At 48.8% G+C, this 18915-nt stretch overlaps 6 protein-coding genes across 6 annotated transcripts; 1 reads left to right on the top strand and 5 right to left on the bottom strand.

Moving 5' to 3' along the window:
• Positions 1 to 242: 242 nt before the first annotated feature.
• Positions 243 to 2793, bottom strand: N7489_000209 (uncharacterized protein; the record flags this gene model as incomplete). The annotated part of the gene is made up of 3 exons (XM_056705964.1): positions 243 to 2538; positions 2596 to 2647; positions 2697 to 2793. The coding sequence occupies 3 exons, from the start codon at positions 2791 to 2793 to the stop codon at positions 243 to 245; spliced, it is 2445 nt and encodes an 814-aa protein (XP_056570266.1).
• Positions 2794 to 3259: 466 nt separating this feature from the next.
• On the bottom strand, positions 3260 to 4282 carry N7489_000208 (Zn(II)2Cys6 transcription factor domain-containing protein; the record flags this gene model as incomplete). The annotated part of the gene is made up of 1 exon (XM_056705963.1): positions 3260 to 4282. The coding sequence occupies one exon, from the start codon at positions 4280 to 4282 to the stop codon at positions 3260 to 3262; it is 1023 nt and encodes a 340-aa protein (XP_056570265.1).
• Positions 4283 to 7348: 3066 nt separating this feature from the next.
• On the bottom strand, positions 7349 to 8672 carry sclB (uncharacterized protein; the record flags this gene model as incomplete). Its single annotated transcript, XM_056705962.1, has 2 exons — positions 7349 to 8366; positions 8416 to 8672. The coding sequence occupies 2 exons, from the start codon at positions 8670 to 8672 to the stop codon at positions 7349 to 7351; spliced, it is 1275 nt and encodes a 424-aa protein (XP_056570264.1).
• A 3377-nt stretch (positions 8673 to 12049) lies between these two features.
• N7489_000206 (ATP-dependent RNA helicase DBP10) lies at positions 12050 to 14791 on the bottom strand (the record flags this gene model as incomplete). Its single annotated transcript, XM_056705961.1, has 1 exon — positions 12050 to 14791. The coding sequence occupies one exon, from the start codon at positions 14789 to 14791 to the stop codon at positions 12050 to 12052; it is 2742 nt and encodes a 913-aa protein (XP_056570263.1).
• A 733-nt stretch (positions 14792 to 15524) lies between these two features.
• On the top strand, positions 15525 to 16467 carry N7489_000205 (uncharacterized protein; the record flags this gene model as incomplete). The annotated part of the gene is made up of 3 exons (XM_056705960.1): positions 15525 to 15528; positions 15587 to 15675; positions 15730 to 16467. The coding sequence occupies 3 exons, from the start codon at positions 15525 to 15527 to the stop codon at positions 16465 to 16467; spliced, it is 831 nt and encodes a 276-aa protein (XP_056570262.1).
• A 313-nt stretch (positions 16468 to 16780) lies between these two features.
• N7489_000204 (MATE family efflux transporter) lies at positions 16781 to 18804 on the bottom strand (the record flags this gene model as incomplete). The annotated part of the gene is made up of 2 exons (XM_056705959.1): positions 16781 to 17587; positions 17644 to 18804. 2 exons carry the CDS (start codon positions 18802 to 18804, stop codon positions 16781 to 16783), a joined length of 1968 nt encoding a protein of 655 aa, XP_056570261.1.
• Positions 18805 to 18915: the final 111 nt, after the last annotated feature.

Below are 18915 nucleotides of genomic sequence, written 5' to 3'. Positions count from 1 at the left end.
CACGGGGCTCATTACCGTTAACTGCTTAGACATCATACCCCAATTTGGTTTGGTGGGCAGATGATGTGAGCTCTACGAGTTTGGGATCCGCCCAAAGAGCATCGAAATTGCTGGGACGGGAGCCCAAGTAAAGAAAAGTTTTCGAGGATATTGAGAGAACGTTGGATGCCGAGGTCAAATTTCTGTGTAGAGACATTTTTTTTTAGTTCTATACGAGCCTGTCGTAGATCCAAACGAGGCAGCTAGGTAGCAGAAAGACACGGTGCGGGTAATTGAGATTCTAGAATATCAGCAACAATCGACAAGGAGGCCCCGATACGATGTACAATCTCGAAAACACGGCTGGCGCCCGATACTTCTGCCCATAGCCGAGCGGTGGAAGCCGCGAGACGGTTAATACGCGTTGGCAGATCTTCGCGATATTCCAGCGTCTCTTGTAGGTGTGTCTCTTGAATCAGACTTGTCACCATAGCAAGCAGCTTCTGCTCATCTTCACGGAGTGCTGCCATGCCTCGGATGCTAACAGCTCTAGCAATTTCTTGCATCCACCTAGTTAGGAGAAAGGCACATTCGAGGCTGCATATCGAGTGCTGAATGCTCCAGTGCAGGCTTTGCGTCCGTGACAAATATGGAATGCCGACACGGACCGGGATGCTGAGAGCGTGAATGCACTGTAAGACTGCCCGGTCCAATGATGGAGAGCGGGAAAGGCAGATTGCATCGGTGCTAGTGAAGATTTGCTGGATGCGAGCAGGATCACCGGAGATGAGGTCACGGCACGACCCTAGGTTGGCATTAAGTCGGATGTATGCCAGGCGTAGCAATGCGGTCGCATTGAACCCAAGTGGACCCTTCGGTGAGCAAGGATCAAGTGTTGATTCGTAAGTTGCCTCCCAAGATGATTGCCAAGATCTCAAGGCCATCTCCATTGACTTCAGAAATTGCGGGCGCATTGCGGAACTATCTTGGGGAAGGCAAGTGGCGGTTTGGTGCTCAAGATTGACCTTTTGGACGAGCCCGTGTACGAGTACATAGTTCGAGAAGGCCGAGATAGCACCATAATCAGATACACTGCGGCCCTGCAGTAAACGATCCAGTGTCACAGTGAAAGCATGCTCACGAAGAGACGAGACTTCGCGGTAACGTTTCCATTCTGCCTGTGATTTTACCTTCCATTCTGCCTCGCAGGATGGCAGGCAGAGCGCGACGTCTTGGTTCAGAATCAATGGCGGGACATTAAATGCGATGCTGTGAAGATTAAACAGGATGTAGGCGACGAGCAAGGTACGTCTACGCTGCTGGTGCGCAACCCAGGATGTCCATGACAAGTCCATATCAGTGGTGTCATCCGGTTGGCTGATCCCTATTTCTCGCACAAGCGCTGCGAGCTGGCTTCCCATCACCAAACTATCATGAACAAGCGCTTGCTCTCCCCAAGCGCTTATGGCCATAAGAACGATGAGTGTTTGGGCCCTTTGTAGACGTGTATGTGACTCTTGCGCGTCGTGGTTGCTTGAACTTCCAGCTGGCGCATCGGAACCCCTTGACGGGGAATACGTATTCCCTGTTATATCCACAGATGCCGGGAAGCCAAATCGCATGCTTGCTATGGTGCGGCGCCGGCGATTGTAAAAGCTTCGGTCCAAGAGACATCGGGCGGCATCGTACAGTTGATAACCTTTCGTGTGTTCGAAGCGATATAACGCGCCGCAAGCGGTCAGCGCAAGAAACAGCTCAAGCTCTATGTTTTGCGGGTCGAATGTTGCCGGATGAAGGAAAGGTAGGTGGTCATGGAACCCACAAAAGTATCCTTCAAGGTAACGAATGAGGGTGAATTTGGAAGGAAGCTTGAAATCCGGTAAAGCCGACTTATTTTGTGCCACCTTTTCCGAAATCTGCCTGTAGGCCGCAGATGATAAAATCCAAGGGCATGCTACAGTGTCCGCTTCTGCGTCGAGGTTGCTATTGTGCAGCTGGTCATCAGTTGAAGGGAATCGTGGTGGAAGTGGCGGGTTCTGGGGGGCTGGTGACTGTGTAGGCGCCGAAGACTGGACCTCCTGAGGCAGTGTACACTCTGCCAAACCCGTTGTGGGTCGGTAAGCTCCTTGGATTGCAGGCTCATATTGCGGGGGAAACTGTTGGAAAAGATCGCAAAGCGAGATATCTGTGTCCAAAAAATGGGACGGGACGATGTCGTTGAAGGAAAAGATATCTGTGTTCCAGGGGTCGAGTTCATTTGGCACTTCAAGACCAAGGCCCATCTGATAGTAGGAATCATGAATATTAGAAGTATCAACAGGAGCATAGGTTTCAGGCGAGAGTAAATCTGCGTCCTGAGTCTCCACGACTGATCTATTGTAGATCGGACTGTCCCTAAAGTGTGTGTGTGGGTCCGATATCAAGCCCCCCACGTCCTGTTCTTGGGCGTTGGGGGTGTTATTAGGCAATGGGGGTTGATTTAGGGCATCATTCGCCCCAGACGGTTCTTCAACACTACCGGGGGAGTGGCACAGTCGTCCGTGGCGACTTAGAAGGTCTCTAGGAAGCGAAAGTTAAATATAGCTGAAGATATTGATATTGACAGGTAGCTCTTACTGCCTGGAAAATGAGCGGCCACATTGACAAACAAATGGCTTCTCCTGCGTATCTACAGCTAAGTTAGTATGGAGAGAAATCGAGGAAGTGCCGGTACGAACGAATACGCTCATGTCTCTTCAGGTGTTCTAACCGCTTGAATTCTTTCTTGCAAAAGCGACATGGGGCCACCTGCGATTTGGGTCTCCCTCTAGCCATGGGGTGTTAATGAGGGGGCTTATGGAGGTGAAAATGCTATGGAGGTGAAAATGCTATGGAGGTGAAAATGCGGGAGCTGCATTTTCGTCTCCAACAGATTACATAATTTGCCACACGACCCGTGGACCGTGGATCCATGGATGGATGCCACTTGACTATTTTGGTAAGGAGTTCAGCACTTTCAGAATTATACTGGTGAAATATCACTCCAATGTATTGAACTCAATAGTATACGAAACTATTCAATCTGAGTTTGGTACACCTTTTTCAACGGCCACTCAATCCACTGACGAAAGTCCTCATGCAGATACGTAGAAATCCCCGATAGCATATGTTCGGCCCAGCCATCCATAAACCAGGCCGAGTCCATGTACTTCAGAAGCACAGCCCAATGTGCTAGTATTACAAGGATATGTGGCTCCTTCTGCTCTAAGGAGCCAATCCTCTCTTCAGAAAGACGGTAAAATCATCCCATTACAAGATCCATCAAGTCCACCCCAGAAGACCCGGCAGGTCGTCTCTCGTAAACCTCGCGCATGATTTCGAAGAGATTTTCAATAACCTCTAGGTGTCTACCACGGGCTTCATTATTGGTGATATCTCTCTCAACGAGTTGTTTGACTGCTTCTGTGTGGATGGTATGTTCGTGCAATTCATCGCGCATCGCGGCTGTCAGGTCCCGACTCTGATCATTGGGCCTTAGCTCGAGAACCCCACTGAAGACTTTGGCGCGGTGAGATATAACAATTAATCGCACTCCGCGCATAAGGACCACCCACTCGGCCGGTCCGCTGTCGCTGAAGATGAGGTATTGTCCTGGCCGTGGGCCTCTGCCGAAGTATATAAAACATATCATAACGGCGGACATGTATACTCTCTGGCAATTGTCGGCGTTCAGCTCGGAGAACACGCTTGTAACTGATCGGACTCCGAAACTAAAATGAACGTCGGCTTGTTGGATGTATTGCTCTTGGAGATATGGCTGTTCGTGGGCCAGATGTAGGGCAGATAGAGCGAGAATGAGATGTAGAATGTATGGAAACTCAATCCCCCACTGCACCAGGGTTTTTTGCCACATAGTCTGGAGATCTGGACTAGACGTCATGGTCTGGTATGTGTCGATTGTGTAATGGTGTAGGAGTTGAAGGTCGGCCAGGGAAATGGTGCTGGTCAAGTCCGATGACAGGCTACTTTTTATTCCAGTCGACTGGGTATATTGCGGTGGCTGAATCTTGGATAGTTTGAAAGAGTGTTTGACTCCGCCTGCGGCATGGCAATAATTTCGGTGTCGACCCCGATGCCGCTCAGTGGCAGATCCTGGGGTTTGTGATCCAGCTGACTCTGAAGTGTCATGATATCCGCACTCGATCCGATGGCTTGAACAGTTGGAGCAGGCTGGTCTTTTTTCGTCGCACTGAACCGAGTCAGCTTTGGGTAGCTCGATGTATCGTTGACGGAAACAAAATAGCGCTTGCAGTATTCCCAACATGGTGATGATAGGCGTGTATAAAAGATGAGAATATGGTGAGTTGAAAATGTGTTAAGGCACAAAGTGAGGTGAAATAAGGACTCAACTGAAAAGGATCTAAGATGTATAACAGCAAAGGTCTTACCTTTATGTGACGTTTCTTGCAGTTGGCGCAACCTAGCCGCGACTTCCGATGCGTTCGCCGAGCCTTGATGGGCTTTGCGTTAGAGAGATCTGACTCCATAGACCCCGCGAAGGCGCAGTAGAGCGACGTCGTATTCGTTTTGGGTAGTAACTATGATGCGAGGGACACTAGATATAGACTACGTATTGAAACTGGCAGCCTAGAACCGACGCAAAGATCGATATATCTATCGGTGATTGGTCTCGTTCTTGCCATCTTAGGTTATTGAAAATAGATTTTGGGAGTGCGAATACGTAGAAATTTCCTATTTGAATTTAGCGTACAACGAACCCACAGATGCTACCAGAGGTCCACTAAATTCGACAAATTGGAGCACTGTTCTTTGTTTTTAAATGGGGAAGAGTGATATGGAGTGGAGCATCTTATGACGTGAATGTGGAATTCCTATTTCGCTTATGTTGTAGTTACATTGAAATGCTATCTATTATGTCTAGTCACTTCTTATAGTGCTTTGCTATAGCTTCTCCAACAAAGTGTGAGATAGCTTATACTCCAATGAAAGCTTAGATCTTGATAAATCTAGCTATAAAAGCTTAGTTCCTTGATGAAACTAGCAAAGGGGAAAGAGGAAAAAGAGGGCCTCATAACCTGTTGAGGCTACGAAGGAGAGGAAAGATGGAGATGAAGAGAGGTGATAGATGAATCTATGGAAAGACGCTGGTATATAAAGCAGCTGTATGACTAAGATGCAAAGAGCCAAAAAGCTCAGTCTGCACACAGACAAACGCATACCCTGCATGGACTGCATGCCAAACAGATACCCTGCGTGCAGTGCATGTCAACAAGAAGGAACCTAGAGAAGTCGATACAACTTGCGTAGTCAGAGGCAAGTATGGTTAGAAACGCTCAAATTCATAGAAATTGTCGGACTGTTTGACATACGGCGTGCTATGGGATTCTGCACCCTCATTACATACGTCCGTTCTTGACAATATATTTGGCTTGAAAGCGAGAAACAAGCACGCTGAGAAAGCACGACCAAGTCAAATGGCATGTCGCTTGCGAGGAGAGACTGATTCTTGGACGAGACAACATATATGATTGGGTTGCTCCGGGAGACAGATTCGTGGAAAAAGATCATCCCTCTTCTGCCAAAGGAGATGCCATCTGATTTGGTCGTGCACTTTCTCATCGTGCTTGTTTCTCGCTTTCGAGGCACGCGTCTTGTCACAGGTGACGGAATGGACGTGTATACCGACTATGGTAGTATAGATTATGTAGGAATGGAGTGAGGAATGGAAAATGTCTATGGGGGGAAGGGGAAAGGTCGACGGGAGGAAAATGGAGGGTTTTTGTCCCTGGAAGTCTTTGTGTCTCACCTAGCGTTGTTTGCCTGGTGAACTTCTCATGCATGATACCGCCTTGCACGATACTTCTGGAGCCTAGTAATCTGATTTATTGGTTTATATTGAGGGTTTTGTTATTTGTTCTCTCACTCAACATTGATTTATTATTCTGTCAAAGTGAAATACATAATGGAGTAAGATGTCGGTGATATATATTATTATGAAGCCGTAGTAAGAATGACATCTGGATAATTGTTCCTGACTACACTTTACCACGAATAAGTTACAAGCCATTGCAATTACAACATTACTGACATCCGTCTTGGTATTTATAGAAAATAATTATTGTACATAGATTTCCGACAAGTCCCAAATCTCAATACTGATCGCATGCATCAACTTTGCTTTAAATGAAACATTGTGGGCTATAGATTGAACAATTAATGAAATACTATAACAAGCACTAATGGTGTAGTGGTAACATATAACACTTCCAGTGGTCTTTCGACTACAAGTTATGTTGTGCCGGGGGTTCGATTCCCTCTTAGTGCAAATTTTTTATTTTTTTTTCATGGTCGTCAGGATTATGATATCATTGCCCGACGGTTACTATTGCGCTCAATACGATTTGGTTTCAATCGTTATACCTTCGAAGCACGCATAATTGACACAAAAGCGAAAGCTGTACGGAGTATATACTCTATCCATCTCTATGCAAAAAAGAAGAATAAACTCCTCCATCACTCTATAGAACAATGATATAGACTTCGTTGAGACTGACATAGAAAGTCGTCTTTCAGTTCCTACATGTACCTAGGTATGTACATACACTTACACATGTATACAGATAGCTACAACACGCAGACACAAAGCCAGAAAAAGCCAAACCAAGGTGAAAATGACATTCATACAATTCATTCATATACGCCAAAAAAGAAGAAAATAAAGAACAAAAACCAATGCAAGACCACCCCCATGTTCGCCGCGAAACGCCATGCCATGATATCCTGGGGACAAAAAATCGCGCATCAACTATAGGGGTACTCGCGAGAAGGGGAATCAAAGATCGACAAATGAGATGCAAGTGACAAAAGAGACGGAGATATGACAAAGGAGATAGATGGTAGACAAAGAGATCCTCAACTAGCCCCTCTTCTGTTTTGTCCAGAGACAAGCTAATCGGAGACACCCGTCGGGTGATGGGATAGATGATTGCAAATGCAAGACCAGAACCAGGAAACAATGCGGTTGGGATATCCTGGGAAATAACATAGGAAAAGCCGAAAAAAAAAGGAGGAAAACACCGGGAAATGAGAACGTATGCTTTTCATGTCCTGCATTTTGGAAAACAAGACGAAGAGAGGTATGGAACGGGATTAGACCACGAAATGAAACGATGAAATCAAACTGTCCATCAGGTCATTTGCTCAGTGCTCGCACCGAAAGACCCGTAAACGAAAATGATTAGTCCCCATAGGCCCTGCTACAGGGGACTCAACAGTATGGTTATACAATACAAGGAGGAACTCCAGCCTCCAATGAGTATCAACGTCAGGTTGCAGATGTGATCGAGAGAAGTGCAGTTATCAGCCGTTATCAGCCGTTGACCATATCATCCAAAGCCATCTTGCGCCGTTTGATCGGTCTGTTATCCTGGCCTTCAGCTTCGGTACTGGGTGGCTCAGCCCTCGTCATGGAAGGCGAGTTGGCAGAGGGCATCTGGATCGGGGATGGCAATTCCACCGGCCCGAGGTGGCGGGGTGTAGGGTCCATAGTTGCGCTTGTTATGGAGGAGGAGCGTTGGTGAGGGATGGAGTAGTTGAAGGCTGGGCCTGCGGATCTGTGGAGAGGTAGAGCGCGGGGGTCGTGGAGAGGTTCTTCTCGGCCCGGGAAAGTCCAGTTCATTGGGTATGGGTCGCTCAGGCGATGGACATGGTGGGGAGGCGGTGGTCCGGCTGTGGCCTGGTGGATTGGAGGGAGCCGGACCGGGGATTCGATGTTATATGGGTCCCGAGGTGATAGCGATACTCGTGGATCATTCGTTGGGCGGATAGGATTGCCAGGTTCAGTATACGGTAGAAAGGGGATGCCGACGGGTGGCTGATGTTGAGGGGGTGATGTTGGCGGTGGTAATGCTGGGACGCCGTATGCTGGGAATCGCCGCTCCATGCCACCGGGCATGGTGTTGACTTTCAGGGCCGGATTGAACCCTGCCATTGGCATGTATGGTGAAGGTACATGTGGATGTGTGGGTACTGTATGCGACGGCGGTCCAGATGAAGAGAATGGGCGTCGAATCATACCCCCCGGGACGGTAGGGGATGGGTCCATAGGCCGTGTCAGAGGAAATACCGAAGCCGACCACCGATGTGGTGTCCGTACTCCTGAACTCATATCTCCCAATCCCTGTAGATCCGTCATGGGCCGTAGTTCTCGTGAAGACGTGGCCCGGTGCATAATGGTCCGCCGCGGGGGCATGGTTGGTTGGGCCTCTGCAGGAATAGTCGGGTTATCCAAATGTGTGGTATAGGACCTAAGGGACGAATCCTCTGCTTTCAACGGGGGTCGCCCTCGCTTCTTGTGCGTGACATCCACACATGTTGACTTTTTTCCCCTGCTCGTTAGTTGCGATTCCACGGTTGGGGGATTTTCTTCACACTTACGGCTTTTCCAGCAAGTACACATCGTCGACACGGACGAGCTGGGTCACATCCAAGGTGCTTTTTCTTGCAATTGACACAAGCCGATGCCACATGGGCTTTTGTGCGTCGGGTTGATTTCTGTGCCAGCGAGCGACCTGCGGGATGCGTTGGGTCCAGTGTTGGGAGTGGACATGGCGGTGCTCCTGGTCCTGCTCCTGGCAGTGGAGATCCATATACCGGCCCCTGTTCGTTATATCCCAACCGCGGTAGTGGCTCATTAACGGGTGCTTGCGATAGATCCAATTCAGACACAGCAGACCGCTCAGCCGTAACTACAGGAGAGGAAGGATATCCCCGAGGCTTGCTCTCTGCGGATAGCTCCGAGGGTTTTGCTGGAGGGGATCCAGACATAGATTGATGGTGTAAAGGAGCCCGGGGGCTACACCCTCGAGCATTGGGAGACCAAGATCGATTCAACGGCCGCTCTGGGCCCTGGTTGAATCGTTGTCCGAACTGGGGGATAGTGAGGCTCGGAGGGTGAAGCACGAGTGATTGCATCGGGTGTCGGACAGGAAAGGGAAAGGGCCCCCGGGGCAAATGCTTCTTTTTCTTTTTCTTTTTCTTTTGGTTTCTTTTTTCTTTTTCTCTTATCCGTGCTCCCTCTTTTCTTTTCCTAGGTGCTCAAAGTCACAAATAGGGACTAGATTTTGCGGTACTTTGAGGCAGCATGTCTGAGCCAATAGATCAGGGAGTACCTAGGAGAAATAGAAAGCGCGGTGTAGGGAGAAATATACCAAGGTGGAAAAGAAATAAGTCATCAAAGGTCCAATGCCGAGAACCCAAGCTTATAATCAATGGAGAGATCCGCTATTGGAGGAGTCAGAAAATAGACTGCATGGGAGATTTCTAGATGACAGCAGGGCACAGGGTTACTCATACGCATGTCTTCCCAGGGCGACTTATTGCAGGATGGCGGTCGATCATTGAGCTAGGATCAGGTAAAATGTCAAAGCCCCCCCCACGCCTTACCTCTTGATCACACGTCCCACGTTCCTTTGTATGTTTGTTAAAGGAGAGGGAAATGTACGGGAAAGGGAAAAAAAGTACACTCGTACACCCCACTATGTTCCCAAGGCGTTCGATAGTCAGAACTTGGGAAGAAATTGATGTGAATTAGAGAGTAGTGGTCAATGCAGAGACGCTAGTAAACTGATAGACTTGATCTTCACCAGGTAGATCATTGGGGAATAATGGGTTTAACGGTGCCCCTCCTTAGGCTCCTGTCTTTTGAGTTACTCTGTAATACGGAGTAGATGGGAGCTAAAGAAAGAGAATAACTATAGAATACCGTTTTTCCCTCCCCCCTCTCTTCCCCCCTCTCCTATCTGGACCTTTGGGGTGGCTTGCCCAGGTGCATTAACCAGACTGTCAGTGACACCCCTCAAGAGCGGGTAAAAAGGGAAAGGGATTGGATTCCACTAGTGAAAGGAGAGTTCTTTTTTCCCTTAATTGTTTTTCTTTTTCTTTTTTCTTTTTCTTTTTCTTTTTTTCCCTTTCCTTATTTTTTCCCATCCCGTTTGGAGAGGGGCAGTGTATACCAAATCAGGACTAAGCAAGGTGGAAGATTGACGGATCGACGTCGGTGCCCGCAGCCATTGCCAATAGTCGACCTCGGCGTTGGATGTGCATTCCGAGTATGGAGTACGACAGGACAAGTACGTGTTTTTCTTTAATCTAGAACATATAATATGGGAGAGTATGTGCGGAGTACGGAGTACATAGTACATAAGATAGTAACCTGCCTAGGTAACTTAATGGTTTCTTGTTAGGGTTGCAGTCGGGGTCTGCACTATTACCTTTTTACTATAAAATGTTCTTTTGACTTGTCTTTGATGTTTAATTTCCATTTAATGTTCCTAATGTTCCTAATTTTCTAATTTTCTAATTTTCCAATTTTTAAGCCAATTAATAGTCCACAATCCAAAATATTTCGACTCCACAAAATCTCCCGGCAGTTCAATGATCTCTCCCGCTTAAACCCTTTAAATCCTCCTAAAAACCCTTAAACCCTTCAACCCTTCTACCCTTCTACCCTTTTAGAACACAATTTCCCTTATTCTCCGATCCCGGGAAAATCATTGTACCTAGGTATGACCGAATCTGACCGAATCCTTTGGCTTTTATGCTCCGTCTAGGGGTTACTGTTACAATCCGTAGATCAGAGAAGAAAAAGGTCTCACAGGGTTTGGACCTTCCAGTCGGACAACTGCAGGTCCCTTTTTCTCCCTTTTTCTCCTTTTCGCTTTTGGGTATTTTCTGGAAATAGATTGCGTGATACACAATAATTACCTAGGTAGTTTCCTGTGATACCCACCGTTCTTTTTTCTCTGGACTCGGACCTTTTGAATAGTTATCTGTATGGAGTAGATCAAGAGACGGTCTTAAGAGGTCTAGGGTTCAAAAGAAACAATATCTCGGTATCTACTTTATTTTCCGGGGAACCCAACAGAGATGTGGCTGCAGCCTTTCTGCCGCCGGGGGCGATCACATTCGATCACATTGCCCTTTGCTTCTGCGCGTGCGCATTGCTGACGATCATCCCTGGCTTCAGAACTGCAGGATTCCAGTGTCTACATATTAAGAGGGTACGTTACGGGATATGAGAGAGTACGATACTCCGTGCCCTTGGTAATATCATATAATATACCTTATATAGCATATAGCATACGGAGTTCAGAAACAATAACAATAATTCATGTATAAACTCGGCAGGATCCGATAAGACTAGGGGAAAAGGGGTGTGGAACATGCGGCACGCGGAGCAGCAAGGGGTCTGTCACCCCGTTCATGCAGGATTAAATAGTCTGTACAATTATACAATTATACCGGTTGATTTGGGAATCGGCCAATTATAATCATGTTCATTATTCGTACTATCTGTACTATATACCCTATTCAGTTTAACTCGAGAACTCCTACCCCTCCCGGTATAGTGTCGACAAGTGGACTTTATTAATTTGTCAGGGTAATAGACTAGTTAATAGATTAATAGATTAATAGACACTATTTATTATTTTATTATTTAGTCTTTTACCTATAGGTAATTAATGATCAGATCAAAATTCGCCGATTTCTTAGCGTTAAATAGTCCCGGTTAATACGGAGATTATTCGGGACTGAGAATTCTCCTAGTCTCAACGTCAAAAATGACAATGTCGATAGTCTGGTCTCTACGGAGTACGGAGCATATAGTCCTATTTACCTTTAATTCAAAAGTCAGCAATTCTGCGAACTACCCGGGCATTTCAGATGAACATCCTCTAAACGGTAACTTAAAGGGGTCCGAGTCCACTAGGGCGTGATTGGGCTGATATCACATCTTGATCACTGCCCACGATGCACAGTTTAAACGTGATGGCCTGCATGGCCAAGTTCCAATGTTGAGTTGGCCAAATTTTCAATCTGTCTTCGTACAGCATCGAGTCTAGGCTACACAACTTCCTCCCATGTGGTGAACTGGACGGTTCCTAAATCCTGGATTCATACTCTGGACGACTACGGAGGGACTGAGTAAAATCTCCGAACACAAATTGTGGTATCTCTGCAATATAGACGTCTATTCTACAGTAATTTTTTTTTCCGTCTCCCTAATCCATTACCGTTTCTTCGACGGCCGAGCATTCTTATCGCGACGCTGTAGCTTCTGCTTCCGCGCCTTGCGAATATCATCCGTAGACCGAAGCTCGCTCTTTCCACCATACGCCGCACCACCAAGTTTCTCGTGCTGGCGTTCCCGCGCTGCCTCGTTCTTCTTCTTCATCTTGTCGTAGTCGCCACGTAGAGGATCAGCCCGCTTAGGCGCCCGGTCTTGCGTGTGTCGGAATCGCCCACTGCTCATGCGCGAGGTGATGTTGTTCGTAGCAGGCGTCTCGGCCTCGCCAACACGAGGCATCCGATCCACGCGCTTCCCCTTCTTCCAGGCTTGGAAGCGACCGCTGCGGAAACTGGCCGCGATCTTGGCTCCACTCTCGCCGCGCACCAGTCGGCTGCCCTTTGAGCCGTCCTCGTCGTTCTGTCGCGCAACGTACTTCTTGTGTCGCTTGTCCCAGCGCATGATGGAGCGTGCTTCGCCGAACCCGCGCTGGCCTTCGTCGCCGTTGAGGTCCATCGTCGCGTTGCGCGAGTCGCTAGCAAAGTTCGAGTTGGTACCAGAGTGCACACCGTAGGCTTTGTCTTCGGCCATGTCGTTGTTTTGAGGTGTGTAGCCCATGAAATAATCGGGGTTCTGGAATGCCGCGGCGTCATCTTTCTTCTCTCCTTGCTTGGGCTTGGAGTTGTAGGATGAGAAAGTGACCTCGAGTTCATCGTCCGATGCCTCTGACATGTTCTCGCCGGCTTTCTCGGGGATATCATCGTCCTCTACCTCACCCTCCTCGCCAGGAGTGGGCATTCCAAGTGCTGCCATCTCGGCCTCTGCTTTGGCATCCGCCCGCTTTCTCTTGTTCTCGACAGTAGTGCGAATTCGGCGAATGGTGTCGACGGCCTCGTTGTCAGCTACTTTGCCGCCTCGTCGGTTGTTCGCCTCGAAAATCGTTTCATGGGGTCGGTAACCACCAATGCGGGCCAGCATACTCTCTCGCTCTACCTCCCTCTGACTGGTTGCGTCATTGAAGAGCGGGTGAATCTCAGCCCAGTGATCAGAAGAGACAACCTCCTTTGCCCGCTTCGCACTCTCGGCGGAGGCCGAATTGCGGGTGCGTAGGTATAGCTTCTCTCCCTTTTGAGACACTTGCTTTTGTCCGAAAATATCTACATCATCGTCGAGCACCTTCTGTACCCATTCGCAAGAGCGAGAGATAGCCTCTCTCGACAGCGTTCCCACGACAACATCCTCTGCAAAGTTGAGATCAGTGCCATATTGACGACCGAGAACTAGTCTGCGTCCCAAGAACAGCTGAAGATCCAGAAGATACGGGGCATCTTTGTCGCGAACAAGACTGTAACTCCAACCCTTTTGACCGGCACGGGCTGTACGACCCACACGGTGAATGAAGATCTTGGGCTGTGATGGGAAATCGTAGTTGATGACGTTGGCAAGGACAGGAATATCGATACCTCTGGCGGCCACATCGGTGACGACCAGGATATTTGAAATGCCAGATCGGAAGTTTTGGACATGGTGATTACGAGCAGTCTGATCCAGGGAACCATAGGCATAGGAGGTGGCAAACCCTGCCTCAACGAGAAGAGAATAGAGGTAGTCGACGTGGTGCTTAGTTGCGGCGAACACGATGGTTGAGTGCTTGGTAGGTGACTCCTTGAAGCCGCTCGGGAGACGGACATCCGATCTCTTGCGCTTCCGTGAGGGATTCTCGGCTTCTTGGCGTAGTCTTACGCCAATATCTGTTTCGCCGGTAGGCATTTTGATAATGTCGTGCAGAATGTGTAGTAGGGCACCTTCTTTGTCTGATGACTTGATAGCAAAGAAAGCATTTTGTAGATCAGGCGAGACCTTATTTTCCGTATCCAGACGAATAAGACTTGGCTCTTGCAGACCAGCGCGTGCGAATTCGACAAGTGATTTGGGCAATGTAGCGGAAAAGAGAAGAGTCTGGCGGTTGGTGGGGAGGCCGTGCAAAATCTCGGTCAACTGTGCGGCGAAACCCATTTCGAACAGTCTGTCGGCTTCATCGAAGACAACATACTTGATGCTGGAGAGATCCATGTCCATTTCAACCTTCAAGTGCAGGAATCGACCGGGTGTCGCGATGATGATATCGGGGTTGCTAGCCATCATGCCGAACTGATCTTCCAGACTGTCACCACCAATGAGAAGCACCGATGTCAAATTCGTTCCCTTGCCCATCTCCTTAACGACCTTCATGGTTTGCAGAGCCAATTCACGGGATGGGGACATGATCAGAGCACGTGCACCGAACGTGGTGCTGTGGCTCTTCAACTTCTCAATCATAGGAATAACGAACGAGGCAGTCTTTCCGGAACCAGTTCGAGCCATGCCAACCACATCCTTGTCATCCATGATCACGGGAATAGTCTTTCGCTGAATCGGGGTAGGCACGGAAAATCCTTTGCGGGTAATTGCTTTCAGCAGAGTCATGCTGAGACCCATTGCCTGGAAACCACCTCCCTTCTTCACAGTACGGCCCTTGAGGTTTGCGCCCTTCCGGTTGGCGGATGCCTGCGAGTTCGCAATGAAAGCTGCATCGCCATCGTCTTCGTTTAGGAAGTCAAGAGTTTCGTTGGTATCGGGCTTCTGTGGCTTTTTCTTGAGGGGTGGCTTTGCGCCGTCATCGGAATCGCTGTCATTTTCAAAAAGGGATTTTGTGATGTCGAATTCGACCTCCGACTCTGCGGGAGAGGCAGCACGATGAGGCATTGTTGCGGTATGCTGTGAGGCCTCGACTGATATGGAAATGCAGTGATAAGCGTTAAACCGTTCGGCCCTTCAATGGCCGGGGCGAAAGTGGAAACACAAAGAATTTGCAGTGAGTAACTATTATATCACAAAAAACAAATCATCGACTGCTCAAACTTCAGACACCTGAAGAAAAGTCGAGTCGCTTATCTCGCTGTCTTTCTGTCGCAAAAAAAAGTTGAGAGAATCGCAGGCGGTGAACCCGGATCAACTATCGCCCGCGTGCAAACTAAACAAACATAATCTATACAGTTTGTGCTGAAGAAACATCACAGAAACCGGAAGACGTCGTAGTATTCTTAGCGGTCTTTCTTGGTAGTCTCTTCAGGTAGCCAATATGTACCCAAACTGTGGTTCGAATCTCCAACGGTCCTGGGTACGCAGTTCAGTGGGATTAAGGCGGATTGGACATGTCTTTTTGAAAAACTCAAGGCAATATATAACTTCACCGATTGGAAGGTGCTACTATGAGAGCAATTGATTGATTTAAAGTAAAAATAGCCTATATCAAGCTTGAAACTGCGAACGTAGACGACTGCATGTATAAAGTAGAGAGCGCAGTCCAATCTGGGAGGCGGTCTACACTGGCAGAACACGATCCCCGCGACGCGTGCAACACGCTCCCAATTGAGTAAAATGGTGTTGAAGAGACGACTATACCTTGACTTTTCCCCTTCACAACACAACTCACACCATGGGTATGTGTTACTCCCAAACTAACCTATTGGCTGTGTTGTAATCTAACAATATCATTAGACGGCAGTTACAACAATTATAACTCATTCGGCGGCGGCGGTGGTGGAGGATTCATGCCCGGCGAGACGAACAGTCCCGCCGGAGGCAAGGTATATTAGTCTCAGGCTTCCCTATACAGCAAAACCAACTAATACCCAATACAGACCTTCGACCGGGACAACAAAACCCTCCGTCCCGTGACAGTGAAGCAAGTCCTTGACGCCTCGCAACCCTTCCCCGAAGCCCCATTCCAAGTCGACGGCGCCGACGTCGCCAACGTCCTCTTCATGGGCCAAGTACGCAACATCAGCTCGCAGAGCACAAACGTGACATACAAGATCGACGACGGCACGGGCGAGATCGAAGTCAAGAAATGGGTCGACTCAACCACTGCAGACAACATGGACACCGACGACGGCAAGGCGCCCGGCGATGGGAAGACTGAGCTTGAGCTTAACGGTTACGCACGGGTCTTTGGATCCATCAAGTCCTTTGGTAACAAGCGGTACATTGGTGCTCATTCTGTCCGGCCCTTGTCGAATATCAACGAGCTGCATACTCATCTGCTCGAGGCTACTGCTGTGCACTTGTTCTTCACTCGTGGTCCGCCCGGTGGCGCTGCTCCTGGCGGCAATGCTGGCGGTGACGCTGTTATGGGTGGTGCGGATGACTACGGTTCTGGGCAGAACAAGGCTCTTGCTTCCATGTCGCTTGTCGCGAAGAAGATTTATAACCTGCTTAAGACGGAGCCTCAAGATGATACGGGTCTACACATGCAGGTCATCGCTTCTAAATTGAACATGCCTGCGACTGAAGTGGCTAGGGCTGGTGAGGAGTTGCTTGGTGCTGGTGTGATCTTCTCCACCATGGATGAGCAGACTTGGGCGATTCTAGAATACTAGAGAGATGTGAGTGGTCATGTCTGTGTTATTCGTTAAAAGTCACATTCGGACTCCAATGATATCATGATTTGTCTTGTATAACATTTGATAGAGTCGCAGATTGCTCTATCTGGGTGCTTTTTTATAAACATGTAGACAGAATTAACGACAGGGTTGGCGTTGACAAGGGGGCTGAAACAGAAACCACTCGAAGCCACCGCTAATGCAGAACGAAATACAAAATCATACATGCTAGAAAGACTTACCATTTTGTGTCATGAACCACATGGATATCAAGTCATGTCAACGCTTCTCGCATATACCAAAGGTCAAGTTAAGTCAGCTCATTCCTCTTTTGAGCTTCCTCGACTGAGCGATTCCAATTAGCCCGACTAATAAAGATGGCCTCAATGAAGGAAACAAGGGCAAGCGCAAGGGCAACCCCGGTCCACAAGCCCATAACACCCCAATTCAAAGCAAACGTCGTTCCCATACTAAGAGGCATGGCAATAACATAGTAACAAAAGAGTTGGACATAGCCGCCCACTTCCTGGCGACCCAGACCACGGAGAATACCGTTGCAGTTTGCCGCGAGAGCATCGAAAAGTTGGAAGGCTGCACAGAGTGGAAGCACCTGCGCTACAATTTCGACGACTTCGGTGTCGGAGCTGAACAACCTGGGGATATACGACCGCAAAGTCGAGAGAAGGACCATGTTGAATACGCCAACCATGACTGCTCCGCAGAAGCTCACTCTCGCAGAGGTCTTTGCGGCATCGACCAAGGTAGCCCCAATCAGATTTGCTATCCGCGTGCTACCGGCAATAGAGAGGGGGAATGGAATCTGCCATGTAATGCTGGAGATTGTTGCGAGGATGGATTGCGCTGCGAGTGCTGATGTGCCGAGATAGCTTGATGCCAAGGTCAAAATTTCGAAGGCTAGGCACTCTGCCTCGACCATGATCAGCCCAGGGAGTGCGAGACGGACCATTGGGCCCCAGTTCTGGAATGCTCGTTTGGTAAATCCGCACCAACACTCGGATCCCACGAAGAAGTAAACGTAGACGAACAGGCAGAGCGGGAGGAGAGTTTCTGTGATTACGACGGCGATCGGTGCCCCAATAAAGCCCCATTGAAGTTTCTAGTATCCAAGTCAGTTTTATCCTTGTCAAAGGCCTGGATATGGGAAATACTTACCCAGACGAAGAACCAGTTCATGAAAGCATTCAGTGGCGCACAGATAATGAGGACGTATAGGGAGGCAGAAAACACACCCTGGGCCTGGAGATATCGCTTACCACTCTCGAAGAGAGCGAATCCCGGGGTTCCCAAGAGAGCAATCTTCAGATACAGACCTGCCATCTGAGCGACTTCCTTCTCTGGCACAATCTTGGCAAGGATATGCTCGGAGAAATACCAGAGAATCATAATTGGAATGGTGATAGTCCAGAGGAAATAAACCATACGCAGCATCTGCAGGCCCACCAGCTTCCTCTTCCCAGAGCCATAGGCCTGCGCACAAAGCGTGTCCAAACTAGTCGCCAGACCCGAGTACACCGCATTTCCGGTGATTGTCACAGTCATACTAGCAAGACTGACAGCTCCAAGCTCTTCCTTTCCAAGATGGCCAATAGTAAAGATACTGGCCACAGTCAAAGAGTACTGCAGCAAGAAAGTGACCATGAGCGGCAAAGAGTATTTCATAATAACCTTTGCTTCACGCTGCCACGTCGTCTGGATCAAACCAGCTGCGACGGCTTCTCCCCATTTCCGGTCAATCTCTTCCAAGTCCAGGTCACTGCCTTCGGCATCTTCAGTGCGCTCTCCTAGTAGAGCAGTGACTTCGCTTGCACCGTCCGTCTCAGGATCCCCGCTTCTAGAACGTCGAGATGACCCACTCGGCCGTCGCGACTGCGATCCTTGGCCGATAGCAGCGGATAACAAGCCGCTCATTTTACGCTGCAGCCCGTGGGACTTGCCATGCACATGCTCGGGCGCGATAACATGATTATCACTCAGTAGGTGCCTTTCTTCTTCGATGATTTGCTCGCGCTCGCTTTGAGACAGGGTTTGTTGTTCCCCAGCCCAGGGAACTACAGTCGCATGGCTGACAGATGTAAAGTAACCGGGGCGGCGATATGAACCAGCTAAAGAGCGGGGGTTGGTGCTGGCATAGCTGCCGGGCGGGCGGGCCGTTGAGGTGTCGGAAGCTTCATCGGTGGGTGTTTGATCTTCGTCGCTGTAGTCTGCGAGGTCTCGTGCAATTGCCGAGGCGGCAATGGGCGAGCTGGATGTGAAGGACCGGCTAAATGAGCTTTGATGCTCGGCGGAATCCACCGAGCGGATGTTTCGAGCCATGATAAAATGTGAGAGATGAGGCTATGGGTGTTTTACGGCCACCACATTATTTACAGCAAGATAAATTGAGCTATACCTCGAGTCGAGTCTCTAGATCCTTGGAGCTTTGGA

The sequence above is a fragment of the Penicillium chrysogenum genome (assembly GCF_028827035.1).
Source record: "Penicillium chrysogenum strain IBT 35668 chromosome Unknown utg000001l_segment0_segment0, whole genome shotgun sequence".
Lineage (NCBI taxonomy): Eukaryota > Fungi > Ascomycota > Eurotiomycetes > Eurotiales > Aspergillaceae > Penicillium > Penicillium chrysogenum.
Note: the sequence above shows the minus strand (reverse complement) of the source record. Positions and strands in the feature narration are given on the sequence as shown.